Here is a 21,615-nt window from a genome sequence, read left to right on the forward strand (position 1 = left end):
GAGAGGCCCGCGTACCACCAAAAAAAAAAAAAAAAAAAAAGGTGTGAGCTTTCCTGAAGGAGAAATTCCTAGAAGTGGAATCTCAGGATCAAAAGAGCATGTGTTTGCAATTCTGCCAAGTAGCCCTTGGCAGGGTTCTACTTATTTAGATCCTCACCATTAGGCTCTGATCCATTCATTCAGTAATTCATTTAGAACCAACTATTTGCCAGGCTGTGTTTCTGTGTGCTTGGGATACATCAGTGACCAAGACAGGAAGCAAGACACCACCTTCCTGGGGCTTCCATTCTGGTGGGGAGACAGATAAACAGTAAGCACTAAACCCAGGGTGGCCAACTGTACGGGGTTGCCCAAGATGCTGGACTTTCATTGAGTGCCAGCACTGGGAAAGTCCTGGGCTAGTGGGTAAGAAAAGCTGGTAGTATAAAAAAATATTACTATAAAAATTAGAGCAGTTAAGGTAAGGAGGTTTGGGAACACTGGGTGGAGGGGGGAGAATTTTAGATGCGGGGAGTCAGGGTAGATCTTCATCGAGAAGGAAACAAATATTTAAAGGAAGCGAGGGAGCAAGGTTTGTGCTTATCCAGAGGAGAAAGACTGTTCCAGGCAGAGGAAGCAGCCGATGTCAATGTTTTGATGCAGAAATGAGCCCGAGTATTAGCAGGCTTCAAAGTATGTGCCAGTCATGGTCAAATGTGCCTCATCTTTCATCGGCATTTCCTTTCTTCCCAGTGAGGCTGAGCATCTTTTCATGAGTAAATGCCTCCATCTTTATTTCTGAGTTCACAGTCTGTGGTTGCTGATGTGTTCTCTGCCCCTTAGTGGCCTTAATATTTTTAAGCAAGTTGACTGTAAGGCTGTGGTAGGTAATTAGCAAGAACCACTTTCCTTTGTGCCCCTGAACAGAGGTTAGAGCTCTACGCCAGTGGGAGGGGCCCGCATTAATTGCTAAATATGCCTGCAGTGGATCAGGTGCTCCCTCTAGTGACAGACAGCAGCAATGAAACGCGTTGCTCTTATCCCGCTCCAAAAACCCTAGACGGCAGAGCACAGACTTTCATGTTGGACAAAAACAAACTTTAGGGGTTTCCCTGGTGGCGCAGTGGTTGGGAGTCCGCCTGCCGATGCAGGGGACACGGGTACGTGCCCCGGTCCGGAAGGGTCCCACATGCCGCGGAGCGGCTGGGCCCGTGAGCCATGACCGCTGAGCCTGCGCGTCCGGAGCCTGTGCTCCGCAACGGGAGAGGCCACGACAGTGAGAGGCCCGTGTACCGCAAAATAAAACACAAAACAAAACAAAAAAAGCACAATAGTAACTAGGGGCTTCCTGTAACGGCCGTAAAACAGACACCTCTGATGCACATCAAGATTAAACAGAATAGTGCCTGATGCCGGCAAGGGTGGGAGCAAATGGACGTTCTCACATACGTGGACTTGGCAAGGCTCTCGGAACTGCATCTTGGCGTTGTGCAGCAAAAGTCTTAAAAACGCACCTCCCTCCGACCCAGAAGTTCACCCTCCTGGGAGGTCTTCCCAGGGAAAAGTAAGTGAATGCTCCCCATGGTGTGCAAAAAGATATCCCTCAAAGTATTGTTCACGGCGTTGAGAGGTGGGCCTAAATGTCTGCTGGCAGGGACTGGGGTAAAAATCACGCTGCTGCCTGGACTCCAGAAACGCGCGCCACGAAAGAGACTGAAGGGCTGTTCAAGTCCAAGGAGCCTCGAGACACCTAATCCCGGGGCACCAGGGACTGAAAAGAGAACTGCTCCAAAGGACAACACTGGGACAGTTGGTGAAACTGGAACATGGACTTCATCAGTGTTAAGTCCTTGCTTTTGATAACTATACTGTGGCTGTGTAAGAGAATGTCCTTGTCCTTCAGAAATGTCCCTTAGGGGGCAACTTACTCTCAAGTGTCTCTGAAAAAAAATATTTATATGGGAGGAAAACCATAAAGCAGTGTGATGAAATGTTAGCAATTAGTGAATTGACAAAAGCTGTACATGAGTTCTTGGACTTATTCTTGTAACTTCTGCACGCTTGAAACTGTTTCAAAATATAAAGTTGAAAAGAAATGAAAAGAAAAAAGAAAGGCACATGCACACAACATCTGGTATAGATTTCAGAAGTTTGCAAGCCCGCCCCCTCAAATGCCGGTTAAGAATAGCTGCTCAGAGGCTGTATTTATCAACACAGTGGAGTTGCAAATTGAGCAAATGTTAGGTTACAAAGGCGAAAATGCTTATGCCAGATCTTATCCTTGACTTGCTCAACTAAAGCACGGTCCATGTGGATCAGATTGCTTTCTTCTTGGCTGAACAGAAATGAAGTAGTTGACAGGCACATAGAGGCCATGTTGAATGAAAAATACATACGTTTAAGCCTTGGCGTTACAACTCAGAGTGGAAGCTAATCACTTGCATGGGAGGGGAATGAGACTCTAGTCTCCTGTGTTAAGCTCGCCCTGGGCATCTGCTCAGTTAGGGGAATGGCAGTCAAAGCCGGCACCATTGACGTTTACATTTAGACTTTATTTTTTTAAAAGTAGGTAACGCACCTACAAAAAATTCAGAAGTGCAAGAGTGTACAGCAAAAAAGCCACCCAGTTCCCCTCTCCACAGGCAAGGCACATTGGCTGGAGTAGGCTGCACTGTCCTGCAGTAACAAGCAGCCCCAAAGCCCCAGTTGTTAAAGCAACAAGGGTTTGTATCTGGCACATCTAACATCTGGGAGGCAGGGAAGTACGGTCCTAGTCTGTGCCCAGGAGGAGACTCTCTGAGTGCTCAATGATCCCATACTTCGACACACTACATCACCACCCTCCCTCCCCACCCCACCCCCAATTTTCTATAGACAAATCGCCAGCACAAAGAGGCGATTTCTAAGAACGGTCGAACAACCCTTACACGCACCACGTGGGGCATTTCACCAGGGATCCAATACCAGTACTTGAAGGTATCACCCTCTCCCACCCCACTAACCTACGGTCAAACAGATGGACCTCAGCAGGTGAAATCTAGCCGGTGGTGAACACTTAACTGCACCGAAGGGGGGCAGGCTTTCTCAACCACAGATCACACTCCTTCCAGCAAGCACTATCCTGTGAGGATGGTTAGGTTTCATGTGTCCACTTGGTCGGCTACAGTGCCCAGCTGTTGGTTCAAACACAGCCCAGGTGTTGCTGTGATGGTATTTTGTAGACAAGATGAACACCTACAGTCAGTTGACTTTGAGTAAAGGAGATTATCCTAGATCATATGGTGGGCCACGTTCAATCATTCGAAGGCCTTAGAGCGGAAACTGAGGTTTCCTGGAAAAGAACGAATCCTGCCTCAAGACTGCAGCCTCGAAAGCCTGCCCGAGTTTCCAGCTGCCTTACAGACTTTGGATTTGCCAACCCCCACGGTCACATGAGCCAGTTCCTTAACAGGAATACACACACACACACACACACACACACACACACACACACACACACACACACACACATTGGTTCTGTTTCTCTGGAGAACCCTGACTGATATGGAATAAAGTCTAATATCTGAGAAGCAAACACTTAAATACACTAGAGAGGAAGGGGTTTTCTTAATGATAAAATCAATGCTGAAATGCCCTGCACACACAACCCAGAGGTACGAGCAAACTAATGCTTTGATGTAATATGAGTCTGATATTAGTAAACAAACACTTAGATGCTCCTAGAGGTGAGCTGTCCTAAAGTTCATAAAACCAAGCCTTAGAGGCACTTCTTGAGACAGAAGGAGGGGGCAATTCTAGTCATCACTATGGAAATATTTTAGTGCACTGGGTGGGAGGAGAGAGGTGTGGAAAATGATTCCCAGTTATCATAAAAACTGACATTTAGACTATTCTGTCACACCCCGTTATGGGTTGAATTTTGCTCCCTGCCCACAAAGATGTTGAAGTCCTAACCTCCAGGACTTGTGAATGTGACCTTGTTTGGAAACAGGGTCTTTGCAGATGAAATCATTGGGGTGGGTCCTAATCCATGATGACCGGTGTTCTTATAAAATGAGACATTTTGCCAAGGAGACACGCATACAGAGGGAAGATGATGTGTCGAGGAATGCCAGCATTGCCAGCAAGCCACCAGAAGCTAGGAGGGAGGCACAGACAGATTCTCCCACACAGCCTCAGAAGGACTCAGCCCTGCCGACACCTCCGTCTCAGACTCTCAGCCTCCAGCACTGAGAGAGAATACATTTCTGTTTAAGCTGCCAGTTGTATGGTACTTTGTTACTGCAGCCCCAGGAAACTAATGCAGATGCACACCCCCCCCCACACACACACTTCAATGATGTTCAGGCAAAGAATTCAAATATAAGGAGGCGCAAACAAATAGAATCTGCAAACAAATGCTTACCTGCTTAGAGGGAAGAAGCTTTCTTAGGAAGAAACTAAGGATTTGAAGGCATCTTACAGTGCATCTCCCCATGCCTGACTCCTCTCTTGGTGACAGCTGGAGCAGCCCTGACCACCTACCTGTAAAGACACTTAGATGCCCGCCTTCCTTGGCCACAAAGGGGACTCCCCAGTGACCTGCAAATGCGGAGATGGAAACCCATCCTTTCCCGACAGTATACTTGAGACCAGGGATCAGGAAAACATCTGTTTATTCAAAAAAATACCAAGTTGCAGCTCGGCTGGCTGTCCTCACCAGGGAACTGGGGCAAGAGTCAGGTGTTGGGGGGAGGAATAGGGTGGGTAGGGATAAGGAAGCAGGCAGAGCTTTGGAAGTTCTTTTGGTCCAGAATTGATCTTCTTTCTGTACCGCCCTCCACTGCCCCCTCACTGGAATGGGAGTGTGTGTGTGTGTGTGTGTGTGTGTGTGTGTGTGTGTGTGTGTGTGTGTGTACGCACAAGCCTGTGTATGCATTTATGAGGTGGTGGGGGCTGGTGAGGGAAGACTCAGATGGCGAGGTCCCATCTCTGGAAGCATCAAGGGGATCTGGCAGGACATGCCCACTTCCTCACCCACCTCGAGACCTCTCCCTACTATGGCTTATTTGAGATAAGAGGTCAAGGCCCCAGGGTCAGGCAGCCTGTGTCAAGTGAGTGCGGGGAGGGGGCAAGATACCTGGAATCCAGGCCGGGAAAGAGCAAGTTGAGGGGGGCATACAAAAGCTGAAAGGCCCCGAATCCCCCAATTCTGGGGGCTGGAGAAAGCTGAGGGCTCCTTGAGGGTGGTGAGCAGAGGGGAGGGGTCTGGGAGGGGCAGGCGCCCAAGCTGGCTCCTTTTGGGGGAAGTCACAGTCTGCCATAGGGATACTGGGTGTGGTGAGGCCCTCAAGGGGATTGGAGGAACCCAAAGGAGCAGCTGTAAGCGTGGAGTTGAAAAACTGGCAAACTGGCAAACTGGCACTGGGGCCCTGGTAGATTGGGGGTAACCCCTCAGTGTCCTCAGTGTGGTGGGAGCTGAGGGTCAGTTATCTGCCCCAGGCTCCTGATGAAAAGGGATGAGCTGAGGTGCCAGGATTTGTGGGGAGAGAGGAAAGGGAGGGGGACGGCCCAGGGGAGGGAGAAGAGGCCCCCTCACCTCGCCCTGGGGGCTGGGAGAGGGGGCATGTAGCCCTTTAAGAGTGGGGGAATGGCCGCCCCAGAACATGGCTATATACAGAGAGAATTGGGGGCAAATTGTGCGTAGGGTGTTGGGGAATCCCCGAAACCCCAGAGGCTCCCCAGTGTGTGAGGGGGAGATGAAGGAGAGAATGCTGCTTCTCTGCCATCTTGGGATGATGCAGAGCACCACCTCCCACCCCTACAGGTGGCACTGGCAGTGGCCGTGGCTCTCCAGATGTGCCTGCCCCACGACCAGGGCAGCAGAGAAAACCACTGAAGGCCTCAGGGAGGTCGGCAGGTGTTGGCCCAGCCCAGGGGGGTCTCTAAGGAGAGTTTGGCCCAAGCCAATGGAGTGCAGCTCTGGGTGGGGATCCAGGTAACAGGGATTGGGCAAGGGACAGTGATATCACCTGAGGACTGGAAAGCCCCTCCTCTGGTGATGATAAGAGGTCTCTTTGTTGACCCTGTCACCGATCAGATGGCTGGGTGAAGGGCAGTTATCAGGAGGGACCTGGATACCCTCATCAGGGGGAGATGGAGGACTGACCAAGGCCAAGTCTGTGGTGTGGTTGATGCAGGCAGGCGTCAGCCTAAGTCAGGAGCATGGCAGTGACATCATCAGGATGGGCCAGAGTATGATGATGTCATCAGAGGGGACCCCATCCCACTCCATTTTTGAGGGAACGGGAAAATGATGTGTATTGTGCTGGTTCCTCTTAAGGGAACAACTGTAGGTGACCCCAGAAGACAATTGAAATACAGCTGTCGTAATACTTGGCTCCCAAGATGATGGATCCTGGAAGGTGATGATACATGGTTGAAGTGGATCCTGCTAAATGACATCATTGGGTGTCCTGGATCCTGGGAGATGATGATGCCATGGTTATGGTGGATTCCAGTAGATGGTGATACCATGGTTGAAATGGATCCTGGGAGATGATGACACTAATTGGGTGTCATGTGTTCTGGGACACCATTGACTCATGGATGCTGGGAGGTGGTGACATCACTGCTGAGTTGAATCCTGGGAGGTGATGACACCAAGTCTGTGGTGGATCCTGGGGCATGCAGACATCATGGTTGAAGTGGATCCTGGGAGATGATGACACCACAATTATGGGGGACTATGGGAGATTGTGGCATCATCAGTTTTAGTGGATCCTGGTAGAAGATGTTACCATCAGCTCTAGTGGATTCTGGAAGGTAATGACACCGTTGGTCATGGCGGGTTCTGGGAGATGATGACATCATCAGCTGTGGTGAATCTTGGGAGATGATGACACCATGGTTGTGGAGAATCATGGGAGATGATGACATCATGGTTGTGCAGAATCATGGGAGATGATGACACCATTGGCTATAGGGAACCTTGGGAGAAGGTGACACTATAGTTATGGTAAATCCTGGAAGAGAATGATATCCTAGTTATGGTGGATCCTGGGAGATGAATACACCATAGGTCAAAGGGAATCCTGGGAAATGATGTCATCATCAGGCATGGTTAACACTGGACCCCAGGTGCAACTTACCACCAGGAGTGGTGGAAGTCTTGTGGTGCTGATGATGTCATCAGCTAGATAAATAGCAGGCATACTCCCACCTCTCCCCACCCCCCAACAGGAGGCCAGGACTTTGTTTACAGAGGTGGTGATGTCTGTAGTTACGGCAGAGAGAAGTAGCGCCACCTGTGAGTCCCAGGACTCCAGGAGCCTGGTGGGCCAGAGTGGCCTCCGTGGGAGCAGAAGCCAGTCTGGGAGTGCTATCCTCCAGGAGTCACACAGGACCCGTGGCCCAACCACCCTTTAGGTGAGGTTCTGGTGGAAATCCCGCAGGGCATGTCTCTAGGGTCAGGGGAAGGAGTGACCAAGCCAAGTCATGGTGGGACAAGGCAGAAACTCTGGTGATACCATTACAAGTAATGGCCTTCCAGAGCAGGCAGTGTCTCTGGTCATGACATCACAGCAGTGGGGCAGAGCCTCAGCTGGGGCAGGGCCACTGCCAACAATCCACAGATGGACTGTCATCTGTGGCAGAGACCTCTCCGCCGGGGCAGCCTCCCCAGTGAGGGCACCCCTAGATGACACCTCAGGACAGGGCACTTTCTCTGGTGACCCCCCCCAGGATAGTCATGGACTCTGAGTGTGCCCTGCCGTTCCGGGACTTGGCAGCAGCAGTGGAGGTGTCTCATGGCGTATGTAATCTCGGAGCAGGCAGAGTCTGGTTGTGACATTGCAGAAGGGGCCTCGTCTTGGAGATGTCCCCAGAGTGGGCTGCCATCTCTGCTGATGACATCACGGAAAAGGCACAGTCCCTCTGATGACATCATAGGGCAAGGCACCTTCTCTGGCGATGGCATCACAGGAAGGAAGCAGAGTCCCTGTGATGATGTCGTAGAAAGGAGGCCTTATGTCTAGTGAGGACACAGCTGGTGAGGCTCTTTCCCCTGTGATGTGTCCCAGGAAGATGGCTTTGTCTGTAGTGGTGACAAAGGCATCTTCTTTGGAAGAAAATATTTTCCTGGTGATGATGATGTCAAAAGAGGCCTTTTGGTGCCAGAGATGACATCATAAGGATGAGATTTATCTATGCAGTGACATCATAGGAAGGACTCTGTCTCTAGGGATGATGTCATAGGACAAGGCATTGTTCCTCTTATGACATCACAGGAGGGAAGTCTTTGTGATGACACCATGGAGCATAGATGCCTCTAGTGATGACCTTAAGGGTGGGCCTTTTCCTCTGTGATGACCTCATGGGAAGGAGGTTTTGTCCCTGTGGTGAACAAAGACATTTTCGCTAGTGATGACCTCACATACAGGCCTCTTCCTCTGTGATGACGTCATGGGAAGGAGGTCCTGCCTCAAACTGTGACATAGGAGGAGGGGTCTCATCTGCCGTGACATCGCAGAAGGAAGCTTTGTGTCAGGTGATGATTTCATCCAAAACAGTGTCCTTGGAGGCAGCCCTCCCGGCCACCGCAGATCTGGTCCCAGGCCCCTGGCGTGTGTTGGGGGATGCAGGCCGGGATGGGGGCCCCAGGCTGCAGCCCCCAAGCCCCTGGCCCGACCTCAGACAGTCAGACAGTCACCTCATTCTTGCTGGCAGTGCGGAGGTGTTGGGGCAGGTGATGGCCGGGGATGAACTGCAGCTGCTCCAGCGTGCCCTGGCGCTGGAAGGGCGGCCTGCGAGACAGCGTGCCCCCACCTCCGCCGGTGTCTGACATCCAGGCGGGCTGCGGCGAGCCGTGCAGGCCGTGGTGGTGGTGGTGCGCATGCAGGCCGGGCGGCGGGGGCAGCCCGTGCAGCGGTGTAGGGGGCCCCCCGGGCCCCAGCAGCAGGTTGGAGTGGGAGGCGGCCAGGCTGGCGCGGGCGGCGGGCTCGGGGGGCAGCACGGGGCTGCGGGGGGGTGACAGCAAGTGCTCGCGGCTCTGGCGCAGGGCCTCGGGGGACGACAGGAGCAGGTGCTCCTGTGACACGAGGCGCGCGCGTGGCAGTGTGAACTCATAGCGTGCCCGGCCCCCGTCGCCCAGCAGGTGCTCCTGGGACATGACGCGCCGTGGGTTGGGCGCGGGTGCCAGGCCCAGCTCCTCGGGGCCACCCCAGCCTTCCATGCGATAGCCGCCCCCTGTGCCAGGTCGCCGCAGCGCATGCAGGGGCAGCGTCCCGCGGGGCATCTCTGCCAGGTGCCGGCGCTTCAGATAGGCCTCGTCCAGATCCTTCTCGGCTGGGGGAGAAGGGAAGAAACCACAGAGGTGGGTCCTCAGCCAGCCCAGAACGTGCTCCCTTCCCTAGGGCACCCCCCACCCCAGGAAGACCCCAGACATTACCTGGAACTTCCTGGTCATTAGCCTGGGCAGGGGCACAATTTTAACCAGTCAGAACAGTCAAGCTAGCAGAATGCAGATTCCCAGGCCCAGCTTGCAATGCTGCGATCATAAATGAGGGGGGACCTTTTTTTTTTTTTAATTGCCTGGGAACATCCCTTCTTTTGGGAGTAGAACCCAACTCTTGCTTTTGAGGAACCACTTTCCCTTCCCTTTCATCCTGTAGCACGTATTTTTCAAACTTGGAGATTCGACCCATTCATGGGTTGAAAAGTCAATTTTGTGGGTAGGGACCAGCATTTGGCAAAATGAAATAGAATAGAAAATTATCAGAAAGTGTCCCATAATAAGAGAATAAGGGTGAATACCATTCACAAAATTTTTATTTCAGTTGTGTGTGTTATTGATATATTAACGGATAAAGTGACATGATATCTGGGATTTGTTTTGAAATAATCCACCAAAAGATGGGGTGGAGGGAGGAGAGATTAACAAAATGTTGCCCATTGTTAAAGCTGGGTGAAAGGAACATGGGGCTCATTTTACAATTCCTCTACTCTCGAGTGTGTTTGAAAATGTCCATAATAACAAGTTTCAAAACTTTACTGTAATTTAGAAATGTGCCAGTGTATGTGGGTCTCATGGGACACAATATAAAAATCCTTTCTTACTGTGGATCTCCGTTTAAAATGTTTGAAGGCTACTCCACTACCAGGGATCGGCCACTGACCCAGAAATGTCCAGAGTCACAGTGATTGGTTTTGGGACAAGCATGTGACCCTTTTTGGCCAGTGGGATCCAGGCTTGGGAATTTTGCTGGAATCATTGGGAGAGACTCTTCTGGTAGAAGTGCCCTGAAAATTCTCAGGACAGTCTTTGCCATCACAAGGGGAGATTCTATCTGAAAATGAAGCCAGCCCACTGTTCAGCAGAGCTGAGAGATGTAGAATCCTGGAGACAGCTTTTGAGCACCTGGGTTCAGCCACACCTGAAGCTTGTGGCACATAGACTTTCTGTTATCAAGCCAGCATAGTCACCTTTTTTTTTTTTAAGTTGTATTTCTGTTCATTGCAAATACAAGTCCTGATGAATGCAACAGATCTTGGGGAGAGGACCATGGGTTTGCATTTTCAAAAAGCACCCCAAGTAATTGTGATACAAAATTACCTCAGGTAATTCTGGAACAAACTTGGAGAAAAATCTAAGGCGGGGGCGCGGTATCTAAAGCTTTAGAAGGCTATCGGGTCACTGTCCATTGTCCTGAACCCAGGCCCTGACCCCGCTCCATCGCCCAGGTAGCTCCCCTTCCCGGGACTCACCCAGCCTCTTGAGGGAGGAGTAGCGGTTGAGTTCAGATTTCACAGCGGCCTCGTAGGACGGGGGCAGATGCGAGAGGTTGTGGAAGGACCGAGAGCAGGACAGCGTGGAGTAGTGCAAGGAGGGGCTGGGCGGCGGAATGGCCCGCCAGTCTGGGGCAGAGGGGCATGGCTGGGGTCAGTCCAGGCCCTCCTCCCTCAGACCCAGCAGTTCTGGCCCCCAGCCCCCTTAGAGCATTAGAAATCTGGAATCCCAGCCCCTCAGAGCTGCAGCAGTCCAAGCTCCCTGTGCTCACTCCCCCCAACCCTCGGGTGCTCTTTGCTGGGGAAGGAGGAGGAGGAGGGGCAACTGGCGTTTGCTCAGCACTCGTTGTGTGCCCCGCCCCCAGGCTAGAAGGGACGCACTCCATGCAGCTTCCCGCAGACCACTTCTGGCATAGAAATGAGGAAACTGAGCCTCACTGGGTTACCTGGCTGGACTGTGCGGACAGGCTCCCAGGGTCTCACACCTGCCCTATGCTGGGCACCTGGCTCCGGCTCAATACAAGGGTGGGAAGGGAAGGAGCCCTGCCCTCCCCGCAGCCCCGCCCTGGTCCATACCCAGAGTGGCAGCGTGGTGTTTGGGGCTGTTGACGTTGAGGTGCAGGTAGTTGTGGTGCAGATTATCTGTGGGGACCAAGAGGGGAGGTGGCATCACTGCCATTGCCTGCTCCCAGCTGGCACCGCTGTCCTGGTCTTGTGGAAGGATCCCCACCCATGTCCACTTGGTCCCCAGCTCTGGTCCCTCCTGCTTACTGAATCTTTGCCCTGACTTGCTTCTCCCTCCTGGATCATCAAACCAGCCTTCTGGCGAAATGGCCAGCCCATCTCCAAGATCAGCCCCACTGCAGTACTTCTGACATGTACACCTGCCCCTGTCCCTCTGCTGCTCGAAACTCTTCCCATGTCTCACCATCACCCATGGGACACAGTCTAAGCTGGGGATGGCATTTGAGGCCTGTGTGACTTGTCCCCAACAGACATCTGCAGCCTCATCTCCCATCCCTCCCCTCAAGCCATACTTCTCTCTGATGCCCAAATGGTCCAGCTCAGTTCTGCCACAGGGCCTTTGCACATGCTGTCATGCTGTTCTCTCGGCCTTGAATCCCTTCCTCTCCTTCTTTGCCTGAAGACCTCCTACTCACCCCTCAAGATCCAGGTCAAATGTTTCTTCCTTATCACTACTATTCAAACCCATCTCCTCCCCTCCGTTCCTGATCCCAGATCAAGCCTTGTCCTTTACTGCCTGGATCATCATGCAAGCCTCCTCTGGAGCCTTCTTCCTCTCATCGATCTTCCTTCATATGGGTTCCAGAGACATAGTTCTTCCACCCACTTCTGACTTTGCTTCTCCCTTGCTCTAAACTCCTCCATGGCTCCCCATTGCCCTCAGGACAAAGGCAGAGCCATTCAGCTCAGCCTGGTACTCAAGGCCCTTCCTGAGGTATCTGCCCACCCTCTCCTCAGCCTCAGCTCTGGCCACCTCACAAGCTGTGCTCCAGCCACTCAGAGATCCCCCTGCCCAAGAAACTCCCCTCACCCTCCTGGCCACTGCTCAAACATCATGTTCTGAGGGAACTCCTCCCCCTCACACCAAATGAGACCCTTTTCAAACCTCTTCCAGCTACCTGGACTTCTCCACTGATGCACTCATCATAAACTATAAGAATAACAATAATATGAAGTGAGTACTGTTATGATTCTCATTTTATGGATGAGCAAACTGAGGCCCAGAGAAGCGAAGTCACTTGCCGTAGGTCACAGTGGTAGAGCCAGGATTTGAATCCAGGCGTCTGGCTCCCAACAAATTCTAATTCAGTTACCAAGTGAGTCCTTGTGTGTCACTGGCTGTTGGGTGGTCTGACATGAGTTTCTCAAGTGCAGGGGTTGAGAATGTCTAAATCTAAATCATCCATCGTAGCACCCAGGGTTCCCACCCAGGGTGCCCACAGGAGGTCAGGGAGGAGGTCTGGCTCACTGCAAAGTCCAGTGCATTGCCCAAAACAGGTGTCGGCCATAACGGTTCAGGGAAGGCAGAGACAGCAGGCTGTGGCTAGGGGCAGGGCCTGGGCAATGGGAGATGGAGCCATCCGTGGAGGGCGGAGCTACAGGGATGAGGGGTGGGGGCAGATGCAGAGGCAGCAGAGGCGGCAGCCGAAGCTCCACTTCTCACTCACCGAGATTGGTGGGCTTCACGGTGTTGTAGAGGTTCTTGGGCGTCCTCGGGGGCATGCTGTCGGGACCCCCGACCCCCGGGGTTAGGGAGCTGCTTCGTGCCCGGTCCGGGCGGGTCCCAGGCCCCGCCTGATGCCTCAGAATGTCCACCAGAGCCCTAGAAGTGGCAGAGCGATGGTCAGTGGCCTGGGGACTGGGGCTGGGGGTGGGGAGAGGGAGGGCGCAGGCCTCTTTCCCCTCTCCGTTCTCACCTTTGGGTGTATCCATTAGCTCAGCTCGGCTTCTAGCCTTTGGCCACACCCCTTGCTAATATCAATCTGAGCACCGCCTGCCCCAAGGTCCCTCGGACCACACTTCCTGCTTGAAGCGCCCCTTCCCCTATGTATTTGGACCCTACCCCTTCTGCGGTCCCTCCCACATCGTCCTCTCTGTGGCCCTGCTCCACCCTGAACCTGGGACCTCACTCCTGTTCCTTTTGCTGCCTTCCCCATGGCAATAAAGGGTGCTATGTGGACCCCAAACCCTAGAATCACCCTTGACTCTTCTTTTTCTTTCCTGCACGGCCCTTAGCAATCCTGTGGATTCGCCCTCCAAAATGTATCCCAACTCGGAGCACTTGTCACCACCTCTGCTTCTACCAGCCCCATCTCTCACCATTATTGCCACAGTCTCCAATTGGTCTCCCCATTTCTGCCCTTATCCCTTGCAGTTTCACACGCACAGCCCAGGGATCAGATGGTGACACACGGAGCTCAGGGCTCCCCCATCACACTTAGGATAAACCTGGCCTCTGCCTACTTCTGTCCACCTCCTCCTCACCCACTGCACTCCAGCTGCATGGGCCGCTTCGCTGTCCTGCAAACACTCCACCTTAGGGCCATTGCACTTATGGCTTCCTCTCTGCCTGGAATGCCCTTCCCACAGATATCTGCTTGGTTCTCTCTTTTCCTTCAAGTCTCTGCTCAGAGAGGCCTTTCCTGACCACTTCGTGTAAAACAACACTGTCCCTCCCATTCACAACTCGTTATGCTACTTTATTTTCTTCACAGCAGTTATCAGGATCTAAAAGTATATTGCACATGTGTTTCCTTGCTTACTGTCTTAATGATAACGGTAGCCAGCATTTACTGAGGGCTTACCAGGTACCAGGACTCAACATGAATTAACCCAGGTAATCTTCATTACAGTCTGAATAGGTGGGGAACAATTATTAGGCCCATTGTACAGACGAGGAAACTGAGGCATAGAGAGGTTTAAGCAAATTCCCCAGGGTCACACAGCCTGCAGGCAGCTGACCTGGGATTGGAAACCAGGTTTACTCCTCAGTGCAGGGACTTTGTTTTGTTCACTGCTGTGTTCCCAGCTCCTGGCTCACAGAAAGTGCTCAAGAAATATTTGTTGAATGAATGAAGGCCCGAGCCTACCCGGTCACTCCATAGACTGCCACTTAAGTCACATATATTCTCATGTCCCGCCCATCTCTCCAAGGCATTGGCTTCTGCGCTCCTGGTGGCTGCCTCAGTCTCTGGCCATACTCCCTGCACCCTGCCGCCCCCCCCCCCCCCCCCCCGCCCCGGCCCCACTCCCTGATGGCTCCACCTCCTGTGGCCCCGCCCCCGCCCCCAGGTTTCCCACCCTCCGGCCCCAGAGCACACACACCTGGGTACATTGATCTCCCGGTGCGCCCTGGGCGCACGGGACGCCTTGCTGAAGGCCACTTTGGCGCCGACGCCCACGGCCAGGGCGAAGCTGATGACCCCGCACACCACGTAGGCCGTGCTGCCCCCTGGGCCCTCGCCCCCACGCCCCCCGGCGCCACCCGCCCGGCCCCCTTCCATCCACCCGGCCTGGCCGGGCCCGAGTCCCCCGCCCGCACCCCCGGCGCCCCCGGCGCCCCCGGCCAGTGGCGGCGGCGTGGTGGCCCAGCGCGGCGTGTCGTAGTTGGAGCAGGAGGCCTGCGCCAGGCGCATGTGGCGGTGCTCGCAGCAGAAGCGGTAGTGGCAGGTGCCGCAGCAGAAGCGGTAGGAGCCAGTGCTGCAGTTGAAGGTGGCGTCGTACTGGCCCATGACATCGTAGTAGCCGTGGCAGAGCTCGGCAGGAGGGGGCGCCCGTGCCGCCGCGCCGGCCGAACTCGGGGTGCTGGTCCTGGTTCCGTTGGCCCCTGGGCCCGCCGCGCCCCCGCCGCCGGTCAGCGCCCCGGTCAGGCGCCGCAGGTGCGCCAGCAGGGCGGGCAGCGGGCCCGGGGGTTCCGTGCTTGTGGCGTTGGACGGGCGCGCCCCAGCCTGGCCGGTAGTCGAGGCCAGGAGCAGGAGGGTCCCGAGGAGCAGGAGGGCCGGCATGGGGCAGCCAGGCTGGGGGGAGAACCGAGGCTGGAACGGCGGGCGGGAGAAAGATGACCAGAGGTGGAGAAATGTGGAGATGGGGGCCGGAGATGATGAGGAAGGCAGGCCAAGGGAAGGTAGAAGGACGGAGAGGCACAAACCAAGAAACAGAAAAGATGGAGGGGACATGTATGGACCCAAAGTTGGCAGTCCCACGGGACAGTGCGGTGATGGGGGAGCAACAGGAGGATGTCCAGACACCGCGGAAGGAGAACGGAAATGATAATGGCAGAGAAAGGTCAGAGCGAGTGATGAGTGGTGGAGGAAAGAATGGGAAAGTCGACAGTGGCATTGGGGGTGCGAAGAAATAAGAGAGGTGGACAGAAACCAGAGGAAAGATGTGATGGAGGGAGAAGAAAGCATGGAGGCAGGTGAGGGAGAGAGGGCAGAGGGGAAAGCCAGAGGTGAGATGCAGGTGAGGGAGGGCAGAGGTGGGCAGAGTGAGAGGTGGCCAGAGTGGGGAGGAGGTTGGGATGGGTCAGTGGGGGACCAAGGGAGGCAATGAAGGGAGACACATGGTGGGGTGGGCGAGATGGGAGGAGTCGGGGAGATGGGGAAGGAGAGAGAAAGAAGAGCAGATGGGGAGGAGAGAAGGAGAGAGAGAGATTGGAGTTGAGAACCTGAGTTTATAGACCAGGAGGTGGAAAGAGGGAGTGCAGGGTTTCTCACCCTGGGCGCTACTGTCATCTGAGCACAGAATGTACTTGCTTGTGGGGGCCCATCCTGTGCATTGTAGGGTGTTCAGCAGTATCTGCTGGATGCCAGGAGCATTCACATTCCCCCACATCGTGTTAACATGAGATGCCTCCAGGCATTGCCAAATATCCCCCCGGGGGGCACGTTTGCCCCCAGTTAGAACTGCTGCCTTAGACCCACGTGGCCCTCAGTTTCCCCAGTGCTTATTTCTCTCTTGTATTTACGTCTGATAATCAAGGGATCTTGAGCCTCTGTCTCTCTCTCTGTCTCTGTCTCTCTCTGTGGTCTGTCTCTCACGCACACACACACACCCATGCTCACAGTTTCAGGTCTGACGTGTCTCCTTGCACAGCTGGAGAGTCAGGGTAGTAGTGGTTCATCCCCCAACTCCACCATGTGCCAGGTGCCTGATACTGGATACACCTAAGTCCCCATGTGCCTCAGTTTCTCCATCTGTAAACCAGGGGTAAGGATGGCTATCACTGGGTGGTTGGAAAGACGAACCGATTTCATATGTGTAGAGAGTTTAGGGCAGTGCCTAGCCTAGCGCAGGTGCTATACTTATAGGAGGGTGAACAGGATGGGAGGGGCCAGATGGGACAGGTGCGCCCAGCTGTTTTGTATGGCAACAGGCTGGCAGGAGGGGTTCCTTCAGCAGTGTTTACTGAGGCTGGGGATGCAGCAGTAGATGAACCGCAGGGTTCCTCCTCTGTCTTTATGGGGTTTGCCTTCTGGTGAGGGGAAAAGCCAGTATGCAGACACAAATTAATGGGATGCACGTTGAAAACTGTTATGAAGAAACACTAAGAAATTATGGAGGCCATGAAGAAATAAAAGCAGTGCAAGGAAGTGGGAGAGAGGGTGGGTGGGTGGGACTAGTTTAATAAATGTCGTTTGGTATTATTTTTATCCTTTATTCCTTCCCATTGAGCGCACATGTATCTAGGGACCACACCATTATGAAAACTGCTGGGGCCTGGGATGGGGAGAGGGCTATGGGAGGCTGCACCTGGGGCCTCAACGTTCCCTTTTAGCTCTGCTCCGGCCCCTCCCCTGAGCTCGCCTCCAGACTGCCTGCTGGATGCCTCCACTTGGTGTTTAACGGGCATCTTAGAAGTGCCTTGGCCCACACTCTGGAAAGCAGATTGGCAGTTCCTTAAAAGTTAAACATAGGGTTACCACATGACCCAGCAGTTCCACTCCTAGGCATATGCCCCAAAGAATTGAAAAACATGTTAACACAAAAACACAAATGTCCTTAGCAGCATGATTTACAGCAGCCCCAGACTGGAGACCACCCAAATGTCCATCGGTTGATGAATGGGTAAACAAAATGTGGTCTGTCCATTCAATGGAATACTATTCAGCCATAAAAAGGGATGAAGCACCAATACATTCTACATCATGAAGAACCTCAAAAACATTAAGAGAGAAAAGCCAGACACAAAAAGTCACATATTGTATGATTCCATTTATATGAAATGTCTGCAATAGTCAAATCCATGTAGACAAAAGCCGATAAGTGGTCGCCTGGAGCTGGGGGCAGGAGGGAATGGGGAGTGACTGCTTAATGGGGGCAGGGCTTCCTTTCAGGGTGAAGAAAATATTCTGGAACTAAATAGTGGTGGTAGTCGCACAACACTGTGAATATATTAAATGCCATTGAGCTGTACACTTAAAATGCTTAAAATGCTAAATTTTATGTTATGTGTATTTTACCACAGTTAAGAAACAAAAACCAACCAACAAAGGTCAGGTGATGTCGCAGTGCCCAAGCAATGGTGCTAGGCTTTGAACTCAGGGCACCAGCACCCACAGAACATGGATGCATTATCCCACACAGAGAAACATAGGTTGTCATGCACACAGACACACCACTTCTGAGAGTGACACGTGTGTGGCGATGTGGATTCCTTCATTCATACGAGGGCTGCCACATATGGTTGGGCAGGTTGTGTACTGCACAAGAGGGTCTGGCTGAGAGGCTGGAATCCAGCCGCGCTCTCCTTCCTAATAATGCAGCTGGTGGGGCTGCATCCATCTGTGGGAAGGGGTACCTTTTCAAACACATGCAAGGGTACCATCTGTCTGCTAAATCATAGATGCTAGGGAGCTGCATTGGGCTGGGGGAACCTTTGTCTCATCTGCCCCGCAGGGGTAGCAGTTTGCCCTCTCAGTCCCTGTGCTGTGCCAAGCCTCTGGCTGGGCTCCATGGACAGAATTTCTCCCTCTGCTAACAGAGTCCCATTGTCCCTTCCAACTTCGCACACATGCACAGAGCCAGGGAAACGAAACTCTTGGCCATTGACAACTCTGGGGAGTGAGGCAGGAGGAGCAGAAGCCTACATCCCCTCCGACCCAGCAACACACACACACACACACACACACACACACACACACACACACGCACGCACAGCCCCTCGACCAGTGGGCGTCCTGTAGCCTCCTGTCCCTGCCTCACACCTCCTGATGCAGGGCAGCACCTCCAGGTGGGGAGGAGACACACTGCAGACACAGCAGCTGGTCCACACACAAGGATACAGAGGACCAGTTCTTCCTCTACCTCACACAAAACTATACACAGACACACAACAGAGCTTATATACACACAGTGACACAGAGCACAGGACACCCAGTGTCCCAGACACAACACGCAAGGACACCCAATGTCATCCTGGCGGCACACCTGAGCCTCTCTCCTCCCCAAACACACAATACAGCTCCATGTGGACACACAACCATGCATTTCTGGGCATTCCCACCCACAGCACACAAGAGTCAGACACAGTCTCAGACACCTTGACACACTGGGACCACACACAGCTCCAGAACATGGCCAGGGACCTGCCCCAGCCAGCTGCACGTGGGCACGCAGTGGCACACATCACAGCCCACAGTCACGCAACCTCATAGGCACACACACCAGTGAGAACCCAGTGGTGGAGAGTCTGGAAGCAGGCATGTGGCCCTCCACCAGACACACCCAGACAGCCCCCCAGCACACACCGGAAGGCATACTCCTCCTTCACAGCTGGAGAGGAATGCCCCCCAAACCCCGATCTCCCTCCCCGCACCACACACACCTAGCAGCTCAGGGCCAGAACCCAGCACCCCAGCCCAGGACCTGAGAGACAGAGATGTGAGGACAGAGATCAAGGGAGCCAGTGTGAGGAGGGGTCCCAGAGCAGGCCCCACTCGGTCCTGGGCTCCCAGAGAAGCCCCTCCCCCACCCGCTCCCCTGCAAGCGCTGTGCCTCACAGCCCCCCCACCCCCGCCTCTCCTGACCCTGCCAGCTGGGCTCTGGGGGCAAGGACTGCCTTCTGAGATGCCTGGCAGCAGAGAATGAGAGCTAGAACAGGGCGCGGGGGGCAGGGGGAGAGAGCCCTCGGGGTGGGGGTGGAGGCCCAGAGAGAAGAACAGAGACCCAGGGAGAGGGGAACAGAGACCCAGGGAGAGGGGAACAGAGACTCAGGGAGAGGGAGACAGAGACCCAGAGAGAGAGGAACAGAGACCCGGCGAAAAAGGGGGACAGAGGCCCAGAGAGAGAGGAACAGAGATGACGAGAAGGGAGTACAGATAGCCAAAGAAAAGAGGACAGAGCCCCATAAGGCGAGCAGTGACGGGGTGGGGGTGGGGCAAAGACCCAGAGGACTGGGGATCAGAGATTGAAGGACAGAGAGAGAGAGAGAGAGAGAGCTCGAAAGAGAGAACCAGAGGAGGATAGAGACCCGCAGAGGGGAGGAGACCCAGAAAAAGCCCGAAGCCCTGACCTCAAGCAACTGGGTGCTGGAGAGGGGTCCGCAGGTGGCAGCGGGGTGGGGGCTGAGGGTGGGCGGTGTCCGAGTGCAAAGGGACGGCCTCCTAGGAATATCTGGGGTTGAGGGTGGGTTTGAGTTAGGCATGTGGAAGAAGGCGGCATCTGGGTTCCGGAGGAGGCGGACCCGGCTGGAGGGGAAAAGCGGAGGGAGAAGGGGAGGGGTCTGGATGCGGGGGCGGGGATCCCAGTTCCGGGCGGGGGAGGCAGGGTGGAGGGATCCAGCGCCGCCTCCGGCTCGCCACCTGGGAGGTGGGAGGTGGGATTGAGGGAGAGATGCGGACCCTCCCCACGCACTCCCAGCGGCCCGCCCAGGTCCCTAGGCCTTCCTGTCTCTTATGTCTCTGTCTCTGGGAGTCTCTGCGTCTCCGTGTCCTTACCTCCTCCCGGGACGTCGCCTCCCACCGCCTCTCCCTCAGCCTGCCGGCGGATCTCTCATCTCTATCGGGAGGTGCCCTGGGTCGCGCGGCCTCTCTGAGCCTGTCTCTCTCTACGTGTCTCATCGCATCTCTGCATCTTTCAGTCTCTGTCCCAAGTCTCCTCTGTGTGCCAACATTTTCTCCTTCCCTCTGCCCAGTCTCTGTCTCTATACATCCTGTGTCTTCCCCGTTTCCACATCCCCATCTCTCGCTACCTCTTTGACTCCGTGTCTCTGTCTCTTTCCTAGGTTTGCTGTCTACAAATCTCTGTCCCTCTGAGTGTCTGTGTGTCTCCCCCCGACCCCGGACCACCAGTCTCCCTCCCCGGGCCCCCCACTCTCGCTCAGGCTCAGGTTGGAGGGGCGGGGTGGGGGGGCGCTGCGGCGGGAGCTGTGTGTTCCCAGCGCAAAATAGACTCCTGTTGCCATGGCGACGCGAGCGCGGCCTCCGAGACGCGAAGCTTCAGGCTGGGGGGTGAGGAGGGGGGGACACCTGGATCCGAAAGGCGGGGGCCGGGGGCGCCGGCGCCCGGTCCCAGGGGCTCCTGGAGGAGGGGGGAGGCAAGGACTCCTAGATCCCTGCGGAGAGAGGGGGTGCTGGGCGCTCTGACCGCGGGGTCCGGTGACCGGGACTTCTGGGAGGGGTCTGGGATCCAGGGGCGGGGGGGGCTCTGTTTCCCCAATGGGGGGCGGTCTGGCTGAGAGCTCTGATGCCTGGGTCCCTGGGGGACTCAGATTGCCTTCTTGGGCACCCAAGGATGTGGTGGGGGCGGGGGGAGGACTAAGACTCTGAAGGGGCTGAGGGGCCCTGACTGGGGGGTCCGTAGAGTCCCAACTCCCAGATTTCCAAGGGGGCTGCAGAATTCTGGGAGCCCCTATGTGGATCCCCGGGCTCCTGCGTCTTAGGGGAGCAGGGACCACTCAGATGAAGCTGTCTGTCCTTCCCATCCATTCATCCATTCATCCGCATGCCTGTCCCTTCCTCCCCGTCCCCAAGTCCCTCGTGCCTCAGTTTCCCCCTCCGCACCGGGGTGCGGTCACGCTCACCTCACTTTCCGGATGCGGGACCCTGGGGGAGTCGGGGGTGGTGGCGACGTGGGGGGCCGGCCAGGGGAGGCAGAGCCAGCGCGTGTCTGCGAGCCAACCCGGCTGGGCGTGCGCGCGCTGATAGGGGGGGCGACCGGCAGCGAGTTGGGCGACCCCGGGCCGGCAGTTCTTTTCCGTGCAGATGCGCGCCGGCTCCGGTGCAGATGTGACAGTGGCCAGCCCTCGCCTTTGCCTCGCGCCGGCTTGGAGTTGAGAAGAGGCACCTCCCCCTCCCCACCTGCTGGGGACCCCTCTTCCGCCACCGCCCGCAGCCCCCAGTCGCCCCC

The 21,615-nt window shown here is 54.8% G+C and overlaps 2 protein-coding genes across 8 annotated transcripts in view; one reads left to right on the forward strand and one right to left on the reverse strand.

Annotated features, from left to right (window-relative positions):
- Nucleotides 1-21,615, forward strand: part of ZNF628 (zinc finger protein 628) — a 62,736-nt gene that overhangs the window by 7,235 nt on the left and 33,886 nt on the right. The window lies entirely within an intron of this gene.
- Nucleotides 4,618-21,599, reverse strand: SHISA7 (shisa family member 7). 4 transcript variants are annotated; one of them, XM_049703378.1, is made up of 6 exons: nucleotides 21,290-21,599; nucleotides 14,593-15,302; nucleotides 12,936-13,090; nucleotides 11,320-11,385; nucleotides 10,723-10,872; nucleotides 4,618-9,303 (listed from the first exon to the last, which is right to left on the reverse strand). In XM_049703378.1, exons 2-6 carry the CDS (start codon nucleotides 15,270-15,272, stop codon nucleotides 8,657-8,659), a joined length of 1,698 nt encoding a protein of 565 aa, XP_049559335.1. In that variant the 5' UTR covers nucleotides 15,273-15,302; nucleotides 21,290-21,599; the 3' UTR covers nucleotides 4,618-8,656. The 4 variants fall into 4 exon arrangements, with proteins under 4 accessions (XP_049559335.1, XP_049559334.1, XP_033267868.2 ...); XM_049703377.1 differs by lacking the exon at nucleotides 21,290-21,599 and adding an exon at nucleotides 20,205-20,595; XM_033411977.2 differs by lacking the exon at nucleotides 21,290-21,599 and having other exon boundaries at nucleotides 14,593-19,254.

The sequence above is a fragment of the Orcinus orca genome, chromosome 20, assembly GCF_937001465.1.
Source record: "Orcinus orca chromosome 20, mOrcOrc1.1, whole genome shotgun sequence".
Classification (NCBI taxonomy): Eukaryota; Metazoa; Chordata; class Mammalia; order Artiodactyla; family Delphinidae; genus Orcinus; species Orcinus orca.